This window comes from Castor canadensis, chromosome 6, assembly GCF_047511655.1.
Source record: "Castor canadensis chromosome 6, mCasCan1.hap1v2, whole genome shotgun sequence".
NCBI lineage: Eukaryota > Metazoa > Chordata > Mammalia > Rodentia > Castoridae > Castor > Castor canadensis.
In genome coordinates this window covers 126513534-126531064 of record NC_133391.1, presented here as the reverse complement: position 1 = coordinate 126531064, position 17531 = coordinate 126513534, and the positions used below count along the sequence as shown (strand labels likewise).

The 17531-nt window shown below is 36.0% G+C and overlaps 1 protein-coding gene across 2 annotated transcripts in view; it reads left to right on the top strand.

Moving 5' to 3' along the window:
• Nucleotides 1–2167: 2167 nt before the first annotated feature.
• The window catches only part of LOC109700887 (importin-11-like), a 66450-nt gene continuing 51086 nt past the window's right edge, over nucleotides 2168–17531 (top strand). The window contains exons 1-3 of one of the 2 annotated variants that reach the window (XM_074077424.1): nucleotides 2168–2329; nucleotides 12053–12196; nucleotides 15741–15841. In XM_074077424.1, coding sequence (XP_073933525.1) covers nucleotides 12059–12196; nucleotides 15741–15841 — 239 coding nt within the window. In that variant the 5' untranslated portion in view covers nucleotides 2168–2329; nucleotides 12053–12058. Of the gene's footprint in view, nucleotides 2330–8604; nucleotides 8701–12052; nucleotides 12197–15740; nucleotides 15842–17531 lie in introns of those variants that run through there. The other variant, XM_074077423.1, reaches the window with a different exon arrangement.

Sequence of the window (17531 nt, the reverse complement as noted above, 5' to 3'; positions counted from 1 at the left end):
TGTCTTTGGGAAAATGCTAGTTCTTATAAGTTTCATTTTCTAATCTATGAAATGAGAAAAGCATACTCTCAATAAAGGGGGGTAATAAAGACTTATAAAATAAACCACATAAAATATCTTAAGATCAATGCCAAGTACTTAAAAAACAGAATAGCCAACACATAATTATGTATTAGAAGTTAGTTATATAATTATTAAGATAAAATTGGTAGCATTCTTGCTGAGCATATTTGAGACTAACAGGTGAGGGAAGCCAATGTTTCCTTAATTTGCTTCATCGACTTTCTGCTTTTCTTTTGCAGTATAAATGATAAGTGGGGAAAAACACTGACTTTCTATTAGGATTTCAGATGTATACTGGACAGATCCATGATGAGTTAAATACTTGCCTTTTCCCTAAAAATCTGAGAATATGAAAGTATAGTGATGAAATTAATATGAAATTATTAATCCAGCTGTACATATTTATTTTTTGCATAGTATGTGTCTAGATTTTACATTCATAGGAGCTAAAGTTAGGACCTCCAAAAGCTAAGACTTCTTCTAATTTGGGATCCTAGAATTATAGGCAAAAGTTGTACATGTTCATTTTTCTAAGTTATAGATTTCCTTGTAATTTCTAAAGGATCCATTATCCCAAATAGAAGAGAGCTAGTTTTCAAAACAAATTTATTTATAAATTTTTTTATTAATGTTTTTGTGATAAGGTCTCACTATGTAAGTCAGTCTTGCTTGGAACTCACTATGTAGCACAGGCTGTCTTTGAACTTGTAATTCTCCTTCCACCGCCTTCCCAGTGCTGGATTACAGGCTTACAGCCACCACATCTGGAAAAACCAATTCCTTCATTCTATTTTAAATTAGGTAATTCTTTCCGACATTAAATATTTCCTACATCTTTGTTACTTAACACCTTAACACAGTTTTAAATTATAGACTGGCATACTTAAGATTTGAGAAACAGTATCTCTCAATAAAAACAGAAGACGGATTTAAGCAAAAAGAAAATGAAGATCCAAGTAGTGACAGACTCAGTTATTAATTTAGCATTTATTTATCTCTAAAAATGGGACCTTACTGATATACTGTTTTGCAAACCAGGCTTTTCATGATGCATCACAAATATACTAACATGTCAACAAATACACTTCAACATAATTTAAATGGTCACTTTGCACTTTATTTTGTATGGATGTACTAAGATTTAATCATTCCTGTCTGATGGCCATTTGGGTAATTTTTAAAAATCTCTTTCCTTTTAAAAAAGTTCTTGTGCTTTGAACATCTTTGTAATGAGATCTAACCATTGTTTGGTTTAAATGTTAATGCTGCCATTTACTAGCTGTTGAACTTTAAGTAGTCTACGACTTAACTGTGCTTCAGTTTCTTCATCTGTAAAATGGGTATGACAAAGCACCTACCTCATAGAGCTGTTCTAAGCATTAAAATAGTTGATTCAATGTAAAGATTACAGTGCCCCCCATCTTCCCCCCCCCCATGCCGTAGATCAAACTCAGGGCCTCGCCCATGTTAGGCAAGCGCTCTACCAATGATCCATTTCCCCAGTCCTCAATGCAAAGATCTTAAACAGTATCTGGCGCAATCTGAATGAGCAATAAATGTTTACTTATCCTTATGAGTACAGCTATTTTTCCTCACAAACTCTGTTTTTAAAAGTAAAACTTAGGTCACGAAGCTAGCTAGTAGCAGAGGCACAGAACTGGTCCTTTAAAATCTTTCCACCCTTGCTACTTATTGCTCTGGAGTAGCGTACCAACAAGTTCAAGAAGTTAAAAAAATACTCATGGTGGGAGTTGTCTGATAGGATTCTTTTAGTAACTCGGTGATAAACCCGTAAAACGAGCAGTTGATACCTAGAATAATGAGGATAAATAGGTTCGAACTTCAGCGTGAATCAACCCATGAAACAAAAATTGATTTTCTGCGGGCTGGTACTACGTAGCTACGGTTTCCATGGTTACAGGTCTCGCTAGGACCCGGGCTTTATATACTACGCAAGCGCACACAGTTGATTAACATACCGGGCCCCTTGGGGTTTGAATAGGAAGTCCCGCCTCTCTTCCCGAGGTTAGCCTATTGCCGTCTCTCTTTGCCTATCCCAAGCGCCCTGGGAGTCTGTGACGCAATATTCGCGCGTCTGCGTCGTTTGGAATTGCGACGCGGAATATGGCGCGTTCTTAGGAGTGGTGTTTGGCATCAGTAGGCGTCCGGGTCTGGACTGTCAGCTTGGGCTGCGGGGTTAGCCTACTCCACTTTGTGTTGAAAAGTGGGAACGCGAGCAACGGGCTATTCTGGACTGGAGTGAACGGTGAGGCCCGGCCAGAGAGCCGCTGAGCCCTCAAGAGGAAGGGAGGAGTAGGTTGGGCAGCTTGGACCCGTGAGGCAAGGGAGAAACGTGCGGTTACGTTGATAGCCTTAGCGAGGCGAGAGCGGCCTGCCGTCTTGGGTCTCTGTGTAACCCTAGGGATCCCGGGGAGGGTGGGTCAGCCTGCAGCGGGAAACATGCTTGTGGAGGAATCAAAGGTGCTGGTTGGCAGAGATTTTGTGCCAGGCTGAATGAACAGAGCTATGGGTATCCTTGGTCGCTGGCCGGACTGATTGATGTATTTGCCCTTGGGGGATAGGTGGTGCACATTTTGAGAGAACGAGATTCTATTTCGTGTAAAACCAAGTATATATCGTTATTCTACACACCATATAGTACCGTGGAAGCCTTAAACATTAGACCCTTCCTTGCCTTTAATGAAAAAGTGAAGGAACTTGTGCATTTTCGGAGAGGATATTCATACTGAGGTATGGCCGCCAGTGCTCAAGCTTAGCGAGTCCTGCAGCTTTACATTTGGGGATGTTTGTGATTCAGCAAAATGACTTTGAGGCCACTGTTTTTGTCATTTTTCTTAATTCTTTTTTGACATGGTGACGAATGAGAGAATCTTATCTCAAAGTGATTTGAGTAAATAAGCAGGGATCGGTAAACTCTATTTGTTGCCAGGGTTGTAATTGACTTACCTTCGCCCTCTGCAATTTAAAGTTGCTCAGTGTAATGCCGAAGCGCGGGTGAGATTTGGCTGTTGTTCAAAAGGGAGTAGGGAAGAGCAGTTTGCAGCCAAAATTCCCCCTCACCTCCCCCCCATAGGGATTTCCTTCCTCCATTTTTATATATTTTAAACTTCTCTGCTATGTACAGAGACTTCGTGTTAAGGGCAGAGTGACTCCACTATATGAGACGTGCATTGTATGATATCTTCTCTTAATATCTCTCTTCACTGAGGAAGATACTGGCGAATTAGAAAGTTTTTTTTTTTTTTTTTCTTGCTAGATTCTAGCACAGGGCAGTGGTTTCTGGCCATATGTTATTAACCCCAGGGTAGGAGAGTGTTCTCTGCCTTGGTTGTCCTTTTCTCTTGGTTGCCAAAGAGAATTTTCCCTACAAAAGAATTTGGTTGTAGTAGTACTATCACAAATTCTAAACAAGTATGTGAATATTATTTGGTAATTAGTAGAAATACCATATTACAGATATATTTTCATTCAGAATTAAGCCAGAATGCAAAGTAATCCTTGTAGACATGTGGCATTTAAAATATCCTGAAGGTTTTCTAGAAATAAAAATACCCATGTTTTTGAAAAGATAATATATTTGGCTAATTGGGTTTTGACTTTGTTTTTCACACGTATATTTGTATATATATTTAATCTCATGTCTTCTAATTTAGTGTTACTCATGGTAATTTTTTTTTTTTTCTTCAGTGCTGGGGATAGAACCCAGGCAGGACCTTGTGCATAGTAGGCAAACACTCTACTTCTGAGCACCAGTCCTTTTTCTATTCTTTATTTGTGTCTGATGAGTATTGTCAGGTAATTCCAGAGTGTGTTAGGGGATGGCCAGACACATGTAGTGTGTTATAAGCTTTGTAGCACTTAAGCTGGATCAGTGTTCTCCACCTTTGCCACTCAAAATAAGATATATGACATCACCTGGGAGTTTGTTTTAGAAATGCACAATTACAGGCACAACTCAAAAGCTACTGAATCAGAATCTGCATTTTTAACAGATTATCCAGATGATGGCAAGATAGTAGCCACATGATAGGAATGCTCATTAGTTTGATATAACAATTCTTTGGTCAGTAAAAGCTGAAGAACACCAAGGTCATTATGCAAGTCTGCATGAAAATTATACAATCATTTATTTTATTCTGCAGTGATCTTATTACCAAGTTGGCTTCATCTAGTTGAAGAAACTGAGGCTCAGTAAAGGTGACATTCATGAGGGCCACATATCTCAATTCACAACCCAGGTCTAAATCATTCCAGTGCTTTGCTTTTTTTGTTTTTTGTTTTTTTGGTGGTAGTGGGGTTTTGAACTCAAGGTCTTACGCTTGTTAGGTCAGGGCTCTACCACTTGAGCCACATCTCCAACCCTTTTTTGTTTTAGTTAGTTGTATTTTCAGATAAAAACCTTTAGCAAAAGGTTTTGGCTAAGCTTAAATTATTGGTTATAGTCTACTAAACTTAATTTAGGCTGTGTTATTCCAGAAAAAGTGTTCTATTTGAAGTTAAGCTTACAGCTTTTCTTTTGTATTTGTTTTATATCACAGAAGGAATTTATAAAGCGATAGGCATAATTGTTGTTTATTTGTTTTTATATAGTTAAAGGAATGTCAGAGGTAGTAGTGACCCAGTTGGGGATTCCCAGCTGGGCACAAACTTGATGGGGCAGTATTATTTAGGATAAAGTTTAACTTTTTTCTTTTTTTCTCTTATGCTTATGCTTATCTTATGCTTATCCTTTATGCTAACTGATGTCATATGTAAATGAGTAAGACAAGTTTCTTGCCTTTAAACAACTTGTGGTTTTGTAGATGAGACAGAATGAAGCAAGGAAATGTGTATAATAATAGAAACCCGTGCTAGGTAGAATAGTAGTGTGGAGGAAGGAGTGTTTTACTAGCTAGTGCAGTTAACCATTTCCATAGGCAGTAATGTCTGCTGTGAACAGTAACTAATGATTTCTGTGTCCATTAGCTGCCCATTTAAAAAAATACACTAGATAGAATTGTATAAGGAAGCTTCTTCCACCCATCACCCAGCTTTAAAAATTATCAATGTTATTTCAGTTTACCTTTCACCTACTTCTCTACCTTGGTAGAAGATCTAGAAGCTTAGTTCTTACTCCCATCCCCTAGCAGTTTTTCTTTTTCTTCTTTTCTCTTTTCTTTTCAAGCATGGTCTTGATGTGTAGCTCAGGGTGGCTTTGAACTTACTTTGAGCTCAGGCTGGCCTGAACTCCAAATCCTTCTGCCTCAGCCTCCCAAATGCTGGAATTAAGGTGGGTGCTACTATGCCCAGCTACCATTTTTTCTTTTGAGATTTAGTTCCTCAAAATAATAAAATGTCATTTTCTTTATGTTTTCTAATATGTCAACTTTTCTATTTTGCTTTGAACTTTTCCCTGTTCACAAAAATTCATCTCTTTGTTGTTTTTAGCACATTGCCTTTTCTTTTTAAATTTTATTTATATAATTTTTCAAATACTGGGCATCAAATCCAAGGCCTCACACATGCTAGGCAAGTGCTCTATCACTGAACCTCATTTCAGCCCTTTTTAAAGATTTTGAGACAAGGTCTCTGGTTAAGTTGGCCAAGTTGGCCTCTAACTCAGAATCCTTCTGCCTTAGCCTCCCATGTGCTGGGATTATGGGTGGCGTGCACCACCATGTTTGACCAAACACATTGTCTTTCTCTAGTTTGCTTTTGACACCAGGCAGTTTATCAGTTTCCTAGTATCTCCTATCCATAATTCCTCAGGATTATGTTTTCTACCTTCCATTCTTCTCTTTGTATACTTGGGCTGTGGATCATGATTTAGCTGACAGGAATTCCATTTTTCTTTTTTTTGGTGGTACTATGGTTTGAACTCATGGTGTAACTCTTACTAGGCAGTGGGCTACTGTTTGAGCCCAGCTTACTGCCATTCCAGCTTACAGGAATGTTTGAGAAATAACATTTTTTTTTATCCCTTTGTAGAAAGATCCTATATGCTAAATAAAATACTATATTGCTTTTACATTTCACCAAAAGGCTTCTATCCATTTAAGTTTTATTTATTCAATGTCTATTCTTTAAGAGAGAAAATTGGAACTTTCATATTTTCAATGTCACTTTCTCAGTGGCTTGCATCTGACTATTGCTTTCCCTCTTTCTGAATATGTATCCTCCTCTTACATGTTGTTATAAATCACTTGGGGATTTCATTCCTCATATCACTCTGCCTTTTTTTTTTTTTTTTTTGTGGTGGCAGTGGGGTTTTAACTCTGGGCTTTGCTCTTGCTGGGCAGGTACTCTACCGCTTGAGCTACTCCACCTGCCCACTCTGTTTATTCTTGAACCACAGTTTCTTGCTCACCTTTATGCTAAAATATTGCTTACCTTACTACATTTTGGTAAATTCTTTCATATTTTCTTTAAGTGAATCTTAAAAACATTCAAATTGTCTTAATTTCTGTTGTAGAGTACTTTTAGTGACACAGTATTTAACTATAGAAGGGAAGACTGCTGTAAGGAAGTTCTTTGGTAGTCATGTTTTGTCTCAAGGTGTTTTTCATTTTCGTGTTTGAATCCCACCTTACTTGCATTAAATTATTGTTTAAACTGCCATTCTTTCTTCTCAGGAGCTCAGTATTCTTTGTGCTCAGTATTCTTGAGCTCTGAAAACCCCACTTCATTTCTAGATGGTTGTCCTGGGCTATGTAAGTGTCCACTGAGAATTGTAGTCAAGCTTTTTCTCTCAGCTCTCTTTGAGGGAAATGAATGATTGGACCCTACTCTTTGGGGTGTGGTACTTAATACTTACCATTAGGTGGCACTGTAGATTACTCAAAAACATTTTTAGGACCTCTTTTACCAAAGGTAGACCTAGTAACATTATCTGGTAAAGAAGGAAGTTGATGTGGAAAATGTCACAGAGAATACTTAGAAATGAACGTAAAGTAACATTGCTAACAAGTACAAATTTATTTTCCTTCTACGAGCTGGAAGTGTACTGTATGTAATAAGTGAACTCCAAAGGAAAGGAAATAATATGTTAGAGTTTGATTTTCCCTAAATATCTTAAATTATTGTCTTTTTAAACACCAAGTGGTAAGAATATCAAGTGCTTCACGGAGAATGCTATTTTCAGTTACAGCAGCTGTTTGATTATAAAACTCAGAACCCCTGGGTTAAACTGTCTCTTGGTAAACATTGCTACACAAACCCAGATAATATAATTGCTTATCTAATTTTGTTACTGAAGACCAACTTTGTAAGCTCCTCTCCTGAACTTTTTTGATGGTAGTACAATTATTGGCCATATTATCTCTCTTAATATGGCATATTTTATCTATTGCCATGATTTCTTTTTTTTTGAAATAAAGTTTATTTTTTCAAGGCATTTTTATCAACATACATTAGTTGTACAGGGGAGTTCATTGTGACATTTCTGAATTTGCTTACATTGTACATTGGTTAGGTTTGCCCCATCTCTCTCCCTCATTCTCCTGCCCCTACTTAAAACAATTTCTTAATGTACTTAATAAGAGAAATATGTGATTTGTAGCGCTTGAGAAATTGGGACATTTTAGGACTAGGGAAGAGAAAGCAAGGAAATAAGTTGTTATTTTTATGTTTTGGTGGTACTATGTTTTGAACTCAGGATCACAGACTTGCTACGCAGGTGCTCTACCACTTGAGCCACTTCACCAGCCCTTTTTATGTTGGGTGTTTTCGAGATTGGGTCTCATGAACTGTTTTTCCAGGGCTGCTTAGAACTGAGATCCTCCCCATCTCTGCCTCCTGAGTAGCTAGGATTACAGGCGTGAACCACTGGAACCTGGTGGATCTTATATGATTTGTTACACATCCAGCCTTCCCCCCCAAAAAAAACCAAACCAAACCAAAACAAAAAACAAACCATGTCTTTGACAGCCTGCATGAAATATCTGCATCCGTGGCTCTGGTAGTTCTTCAGCCCATATTGGGAAATACAAAAAAAGGTCTTATATCCTTTTACCTTGCTTTAATTTTTTGAACCAGTGCTGTTCCTTCTCTTGAATTAACATCAGTTGTTGATAGGATAGCTACATTGTTTTATTTTCTTTAGTCACTTTTCCTTTGCCTTTTGTTGATTTTGACATTTTCTTAGTCAAAGTTCTTAAAACAGAGAGATATATGGAGCTGTAATTCACAGACTGTACAATTCACCCACTGAAAGTGTATAGTCCAGTGGTTTTTATTACACTCACAGAATTGTGCAACCACGACTACAACTGGTTTTGGAATATTTTCATCATTCCAAATAAAAAAACATGCCCCATAATAGTCCCTCCATATTTGCCCCCAACCCTGCTACTACTTATCTACTTCTTACTTTATAAATTTGCCTGTTATGCATATTTCATATAAATGGAATAATTTTTTTTGTTTGTGTGTGACTGGCTTCTTTTGCTTAGCCTGATGTTTTAAAGGTTTCATTTGTGTTTTAGCATGGTATAGATTTCATTCCATTTTAATTGCCAAATGATACTCTATTATGTGGAAATACATATTTTGCCAGGTATGTGGTTCATAGCTGTAATCCCAGCTACCCAGGAGGGAGAGATTGAGAAAATCATGGTTCGAGGCCAGCCTGGGCAAAAGGTTAGTGAGACTCATTTCAATCAACAAGCCTGAAGTGGTGGCACACATTTGTGGTCCCAGTTACTGGGAGGCATAGGTAGGAGGACTGTGGTCTGAGGCCAGCCCTGAGCAAAAATATGGAGATCTGATCTAAAAAAATAACTGAAGCAAAAAGAACTGGAAGCATGGTTCAAGTGGTAGAGCTTCTGCCTAGTAAGTGTGAAGCCCTGAGTTGAAGCTGTAGTATTGCCAAGAAAAAAACACAAAAACCAAGAAAAAGAAATGTTACATTTTATGTATGTGTTTATCAATATATGATCAGTATTTGAGTGTCTGCTTTTGGGCTATTCCAGATAATGCTACTGTGAACATTAACATTTGTGTACATTTTTTTTTTTTTTGGTGTGGAGGAACACATTTCTCAGTCATATAACTATAGGTGGAATTGCTAGATCTTGTGGTATCTGTGTTTAATAGGTTGAGGAACTACAGACTTTTTCTTAGAGGTTATGGCATTTTATATTCCCACCACAAGTGTTCCAGTTTTTCTTTCTCACCAGTACCTCTTATTATCTTGGTTTTTCTTTTGGTGGTGTTGGGGATTGAACCCAGTGCCTTGTGAGGTTAGGCAAACATTCTACTACTAAGCTATACCGCCAGCTCATTATCTGGTTTTTGTTTTCTTTTTGAGACAGGGTCTCACGGTATAGCCCAGGCTAGCCTCAAACTCTTGATCCTCCTGTCTCTCTCTGAGTGCTGGAATTGTAGATGGGATTACAGGCATGTACCACCATGCAGGCCCTATGTGTCTGTTTGATTATAATCATTTTAGTGGGTCTGAAGTCATTGTGGTTTTGATTGGTTTGCATTTCCCTGATGGCTAATGATGTTGAGCATCTTTTCATATGCTTACTGGTCATTTCTGTATCTTTTTCATGTAACTGTTCAAATTCTTTGCCTGTTTTTAAATTGAGTTATATTTTTATTATTGGATTGTAAAAGTTCATTATATATTCTAGAGTATTTTTTCACATCCTGTATGTTGTCTTCACTTTCTTGATGATATCATTTGCTGATACTTTGAATTTTGATGAACTTACCTATTTTTTAATTTCCTTTAGTTTCTGTGTTTGGTACTGTTTTGAGAATGCTTGCCTGGCTCAAGGTCATTACTCTGGTTTGGATGTGGTTCAGCCCCCAAGGGTTCTTGTCATGAAAGTTTGGTCTCCAGGGTGAGTGTTGGGAGATGGTGTGGAACCTTTAAGTGATGGAGCCTAGAAGGAGGCCATTAGGTCATTGAAGGAGCTGCCCTCAGAAGGGATTAAGGTAACTCTTGTGGGACTTAAAGGGCTTTTGTAAGAACAAGTTGTTATAACAGCAAGCCTGACACCTGAATTGCTTTCTGGCTCCTGTTGTGTGATGTGACTTCTTGATCCCTCTTGTGGTTCCCTCCTGATGCTGTCCACCATTAGGCCTTTACCACATGCAGAGCCAGTGAGCCTTCTGATTGCACCTTCAGCTTCCAAAACTCTGAGATAAATAAACCTCTTTTTTTGTTTTAGGTACTGGGGTTTGAACTCAGGGCCTCAGGCTTGCTAGATAGGCAGTCCACCATTTGAGCCACTCCAACAATCCACCTCTTTTCTTTATAAAGTTACACAGCCTTGGTTATTTCATTATAGCAATGAAAAATAGACAATACAGTCATGAAGATTTACTCCCAGGTTCCTCTGAGAAGTTTTTTTTTTTTTTTTTTTGGAAGAGGCAGGGCAGGGTTTGCCACCAGTGTCTTGATTAACTTTGTATTAAGTTTTGAAATTGGGAAGTGTGACTCCTTCAGCTTTATGTATTTTTCTCGAGATTGTTCTGTCTCAGACCCATTCACTTCCAAATGAATTTTATTCACCTTTAAAAAACAAAGAAAAGCCAGGGAGGATTTTAATAGGAATTTCTTTGAATCTACACATCAACTTGCTGGGGTTTTTTTGTTTGTTTAGTTTGTTTTGGGATTTCTGTCATGCTGGGCTTTTGAATTTAGGGGCTTCTGCTTGCTAGGCAGGTGCTCTACCACTTAAGCTATCTCCCCTGCCCCAACTTGCTCTCTTAGTAATATTAAGTCTTCCAGTTATGAATTTGCACTTTTTACTTATTTAGGCCTTGAATTTCTTTCAGCAGTGTTTTGTACTTTTCAGAGTACAACTTCGCACTTATTTGTTAAGGGTGTTCCTAACTATTTTATACTTTGTATATTTGTCAATGGAATTGTTTTCTTGATTTGATTTTCTTAGATTATTTCTGGTATATAGAAATATAACTAATATTTGCATACTATTTTGTATATTGCAACCTTATTGAACTTGTTCATTATAGGTTAACGAATTCCTTAGGATTTTCTGTGTACACAATTATGTTATATGCAAAACAGATAGTTTTATGACCTTTCTAATTTGGATGCCTTTTCTAATTTAGTTGGTTACAGCCTCTAATACAATGTTGAATACATAATGAGAGTAGGCAAATTTGTCTTGTCCTTGACCTTGGGGAGGAAGCAGGCAGTATTTAACTATTAAGTATGATGTTTACTGTGGGTTTTTCATAGGTACTCTTTATTAGACTGAGGAAGTTCCCTTTTATTCCTAGTTTATTACGGTGGTTTTTTGTTGTTGTTTGTTAACCCAGCAAATAACTGTGTAACCCAGGCTGGCCTTAAGCTTGTGTTCCTTCTGCCTCTACCTCCTGAGTGCTGGGATTATAGTCAATTCATGTTTTTTAACAGCATTTCCTGAGTATGCTTTTATCTTTAAAAAAAATTTTGAACCTTTATCATTGGTGGTACCAATGAATAAAAGCATTCCTTTTTTAGTTCATTCTCTTTCTTCTGCTCTTGTCAAGGATAAAGTTGGGTGCTAGTATATGCTTAATACTTATGTAATATTAATTTCATTTAAAAATTTTAAAATAAAGACAGAAAACATTATTATGATAGGAGTCTTGGAACTCTCTATAGCCCAGACTAGACTCAAACTCACTTCCTGCTTCTGCCTCCCCAAACAGTGGTATTTAATCAGAGTTTAAAAATTTTGGATTTCGTGTATTGGGGGGGTCTCCCCTCCTCCTAATTTACTACTGTCCTATTTATGAAACAATAAAAGACAGTTTCCTTTAGAAAAAAAGTGATTTAAGTAAAAGTGATTTTAGTTATGGGAGTTTTAAATAAGAAGAGCCTGAATAGTACATAGAAAAGGTGGAAATCAGAACCATGAAAAAGTAGGTAAACAAAGTGAAAAACATAAAAGCTTTTCTCCTCCACTTGTTATTGTTAATTTTTTCTTATATAAAATGTGCATTCAGGTGTGTTAACATATAATTGCAGGTTTCCATGGATCTCAATAGTGCCAGCACTATAGTTCTTCAGGTCTTAACACAGGCCACCAGTCAGGATACTGCTGTTTTAAAACCAGCCGAGGAGCAATTGAAACAGTGGGAGACACAGCCAGGTTTCTATTCCGTATTGCTGGTAAGTTGTTCTAAAATAATTTATTTCAACCAAATGAGACACTATTATTTTAATAGTTATATAAAAGCCTAGATATATTGGCGGTTTCTTTTAACGAAACTGGTCCAAGTGTTTGGCTGCCATTGTATTATCCTTATCATACTAATTTAGGGCATGGCTTGTTGAGGGTGTTTGTGAAATATTTTTTGATGGATCAACATTTGGGGTCTTTCCTTTCTACTGCAATTTAATTATATCTTTTGACAAAAAGGAAGTCATTTGCTTTGGTTATATTCTTAACAACTTTCATACGTTTACTGTTTAAAACATCCATTCTTTATAAGTAATTGAACAGGGTATTCATAGTGTCTGCTCAGAAGGCACCCACTGTGATGAGTTTTTCAAGTTTAGCACATTCATTCTGACATCAGGATTATAGGTTGTACACTTTCATATTGTGTCTTCATCCCTCTCAGAACTTATATTGCGCCATTCTCCATATTGTAGCATCAGGCTTAGGAATATCATGCTCAGTATTTTTTTCACTTTTTCCTTTTCTCCAGTGCTGGAGATCAAATCCAAAGCCCAGTGCATGCTAGGCAAGCACTCACCACTGAGCTACCCCGTAACCCCATATTTCACTTTAATCATTATATTTCCTTTTCTCACCTAGAAATTTCATTTTCTTGACACATCTGATCTTCTCCTGGGTTCTAATGGGAAGTAATAACTTAATTAGCAATATATGCTTTAACTAAACCTTTGTTGGAGTTTAAAAGGTTTTGGTTAGTTAATCAAAATTACCTTTTCAATGCCAGAATAAAAGAAGTCTTTTTGTGTTGAGGGTGGTCACTCTTTGTTTCTTTGGAAAAATTGAGAAGTTTGGTGATTGAGATTTGTCTCTTGTCACGGCAGTGACCAGTGAACCAAAAACTGACTTAGTATTTGTGACTGGGTCATAAATTCAGAGCAAAATTGTTTATTGTATCTTGCAAAATAGAATAATGCAGCCTCTAACATTCATGTTTTGACTTCTTGGCTAAAAAGTTTGAATTGTTTGTTAAATTTAAGAAGATACTGATCATGACTATGGGAGAAGTTAAATGTTTACAGTCATACTTGTTGAAAGTTGACTGTTAGGCTTAGTAACAAGAAGGTAATAAATAGATTGATTTTTAAATGATACTCCACAAAATGTCATTACTCTTACTTTATTATCCCAGCATCATGTTCATAAAGTTTAGGCACAGAGTTTTTTTCTTTAGAAAACTCTGAATATCTTTCCTCTTCATATTTTTACTTAAGTGCATATACTCTGTAATTAGCCTTGTGATTGTTGAGGTCAAAAATGCGATACTTTTGGAATTTGTTAGTTACTTTGGGTCATTAAAACCAATAGGCATTTTAAATTATTTTTTGTGTAATGTATTAATTATTAAGAATATTAACTGTTTGAATCTTTTTTCCTATATTTAATATGTCTTTTGTTTTGGGATACTTACATATTTATTGATAAGTTAATGTTTTTATGTGGTATGTTTATTAGGAATATATGTTTTTGAGCTTGTCCATGTAGACATTTATGTAAAATACTATATATATTTATCTTCAACTGAGTATGGTGAGGCACCCCAGACAGGCAGATGGAGTTATGTAGGTATAATAAATTTCTCCTTTACATACATGTATCTGTATGTATACACACACATATACATGTGTTTCTTTATGTAGATACCAAACAAAGGTAATTTTATTGAGACCGTACAAGTCTCAGCCTACCAAGAAAGACCTTACTGACCTCTGGAAAAACCCTTGCAGGGTAAGGGACTGATGGCCCACTGTCCCTTACCTCAATTACCTAAATTTTTTCTGTTTTTATTTATACTAGCTGTAATTTTCTTTTGAGATTCTTTTAGAAGAAATAGATATTAAGAATAGGTTAGAAAGCTGCTGCGTTCGAGTCTGTCTTGCCACTTTTAATCTATTTTAGCCCTAGCTGTCCATTCTAGTGTGGGGATTCCCAAGTTTATACAAATGTCAGGTTAGTGCTCCAAACGGTTTCTACTTGGATTGGCATCTGTAGCTGAGACTGACTGACTGAAACCCCACCAACTTTCACAGTATTCCTGATTGTTTCCGTTCAGTTACTCATTTGCTCATAGATATTTGTGAAGTTTCTGCTGTGGCTGGCACTGTAGATTCCAGGCATAAGACAAGACTCAGTCTAGTGTGGAAAGTAGATGTGTGAAATGTCAAGATCAAATATGGTTAATGTGGTGAAAGATGTACTTTTTTTTTTTTAAATAATGGAGATCCATCAGGGGAACTCTTACTCAGTTGTCAGGGGTCTTAAGGAGTAAGTAGTAAGTATACATTTTTTTCTTTGTAATTTTTATACATACACAAAATTTCTAAAAGTGAGATTGTTATGTATGTACCCACTATTCTAGATAAGTTTTTTTCCAAAGACATAAAACACTTGTAATGTTTTAAATTACAACATTCAGTAGTACTTTCACTATTTTTATTTCCCATATATTTAGAGCTGACACTAAGGTTGTTTTACTCTTTTGACTAACATTTTTTAAAAGTCATGAAAGAATTCAAATTTCCCCATTGATTATTATGATCATATTGCATGGCTTAACTTACATAGCTACTTTTATTGTCTCCCAGTACTGTGCAAAACAGGGACTGTGTGGATTATTATTTGGATTAACCCAGTGGATAAATTTTTTGAATAATGGCTAATTTTGAATTAAGGTTATTCACACCACACCTGGCTTTATGTCACTTAAAGGTACTATCAAACTTATAAAACAAATGTAGGTATGACTGTTTTTGGGTAAAGAGTGTGTTACTGTGGACTAGGTTGTTTATTTCTTAGCATGTATGAACCCAGCATTTTTCAGTCATTAGGATCTTTGAATCTGTGTTGTGGTATGTGTACTTTTTCTTTTTTAAATTTAGAATGTATTTATTTATTTTATTTTGTATGTGTGTGTGTGTGTCTGTGTGTTTGTGTAGGATTATGTGTGCTTATTTCTGAGTTTAATTTTTTACTAGGGAAAATTTCACACATACCTAAAAGTAGAATAGCATAGTGTATCTTCACGTGTGTTAATTATTCAGCTTATGCAGTGAACACGGTGCTGAGTAGACTATGCTATTAACTAGGCATATTTTCTTTCTTTCTTTCTTTTTTTTTTCTTAAACTTGTAATGTATCTGCCTCAGCCTCCTGAGTGTTGGGCTTACAGGGATAGGCACTGTGTCCTGGCTGAGTGGGTTTGCTTTCTGCATAAATTGTAGAAGCATAAGTATTTAGAAAATATCAATTTGGAATGTAGTGCTGAAATTTAAAAAAATTAATTAAAACCTAGCCAGTGCTTATTGTGGTGATTATTTATTGATTTATTTTTGGCAGTATTGGGTTTCGAACTCAGAGTCTTGGGCTAGCCAGGCAGGTGCTCTACTACTTGAGCCACGCTCACAGCCCTGTTGTGTGTATATTAATTATACTTTAAAATTCTTACATGCTAATTCTAATACATTTTTATCCACAGAATATTTTCACCAACCACACTCTTGATATAAATGTAAGGTGGCTTGCTGTTCTATACTTTAAGCATGGGATTGATCGTTATTGGAGACGTGCAGCACCTCAGTAAGTTCATCAGTTCCTCATTGTAATCGTTTCCAAATTCAAGAAGGGTGAGAACGTACATGCTTATGCAAAAGAATTTGTTAGTGCTTATTTATTCGCACATATACTAAAATTGGAAGAATACAGAGAAGATTACCATGGTCTTTGGAATTTTGCACAGCATATGGTACTTAAAAGGAAAAAACCAAAATAAAACAAGTGTGTTAGCTGATGAAAAAGAAAAATGTTCCACATAGTTAACAACATTATCATTGCTTTTCTCCATGGGTTTTATTTCTCTGTATGTATGTGTGTGGTATGTGGTGTAATCTTCTTGGCCTTCTGCTTGTAAAGATCATTTTGCATATATGAGTTATATTGAACTCTTGTAAAGAAGTAAAATGTTTTGGATTTTCTACAAAATCTTATCGAACAGGAAACACATTATTTCTGAAGCAGTCGAATATTCCTATGTCTTTTGCAGTTTTTACCTCTGTGATAGGAGTGGGGTAGTATACATTTACAGTCTCATTGGAGTTAGTTTTACCTACATTGTAATTGCAATGTGGTGGTTAAATGAACAAATTTATGTTGATAGTTAATTGTATATAATTTTTTTTTTGGGGTGTTATTGGAGTTTGAACTTAGGGCCTTGTGCTTACAAAGCAGATGATCTACCATTTGAGCCACACCACCAGTCCTAATTGCATGTTTTATAATTGATGAGAAGGTAATGTAGACATGACCCTGGAATTTATCTGGTAGAAAAATAATGAACTTTGCTGAGTAACATAATCTTTGCTGTCTTGTAGATGGCACTGTAGCTCTGTACATTTTTATATTTACTAACCCTTTAAAAAAAACTGAGTTTTTCAAAGTACAAATAACAGGCCCTTGGTTAATGTTGGAAGCAAGTAACTACTTGTATGCTACACATTTGATGACAGTACAGTATAAAGCAAACCCTTATTTTAGGAATAGTTCATAATATTGCAGAGAAATAATATTAATTAGTGATGAGAAATTGTGCATTATTGGGTTATAAACAATAGTGTAGCAGCACCTACTTTTCAACTGGTCTGGTTCAATTAAATTTTACGTGGTTTCTCTAAGTCATTTTGTTTTATTGGTTATAATGAAGAATATAATTATAAATGACTGGAATTACTATTAAATACTTCAGATTGTACTTTTACATGAAGAATTAGAAAGTTACATTAGAATTTAATTATTTTTTAAATTAATACCTGTGTTTTGGGTGGGGTGGTACTGAGGTTTGAACACAGGACCTTCCCTGTGTTTGCTAGGGAGTGCTTTACCACATGAGCCACACCTCTCCCCCCTAAAATTTAATTTTCTTCAAATATAAAATGTTAAAGGAGAAATCATAGTTGATAGTTAAATCGAAAGCTGTCTTTTTTAGTAGATATTGAGATAAAAGCTGGAAAGAAGGTGAATGTACTTTAAAAGAGCAAGAATGGAAGATTAGTAATTGCATTTTGTGTGTAAGTTTAAGGCACTTAAAATGTGTTTGTATTCTTATCTAAGTTTCATTTTTTATTATTCCTTCTCTTGAGATTATTTTCACAGAATGAGAATTAACTTTTAAAAGTATATATATTATTACTGTGTGCAATGAAATTTAACTGGGTCCTCATTAATTAAATCCTGTCTAATTTCTTTTTGAGATCTAGTCTAAAGTCATCTAATG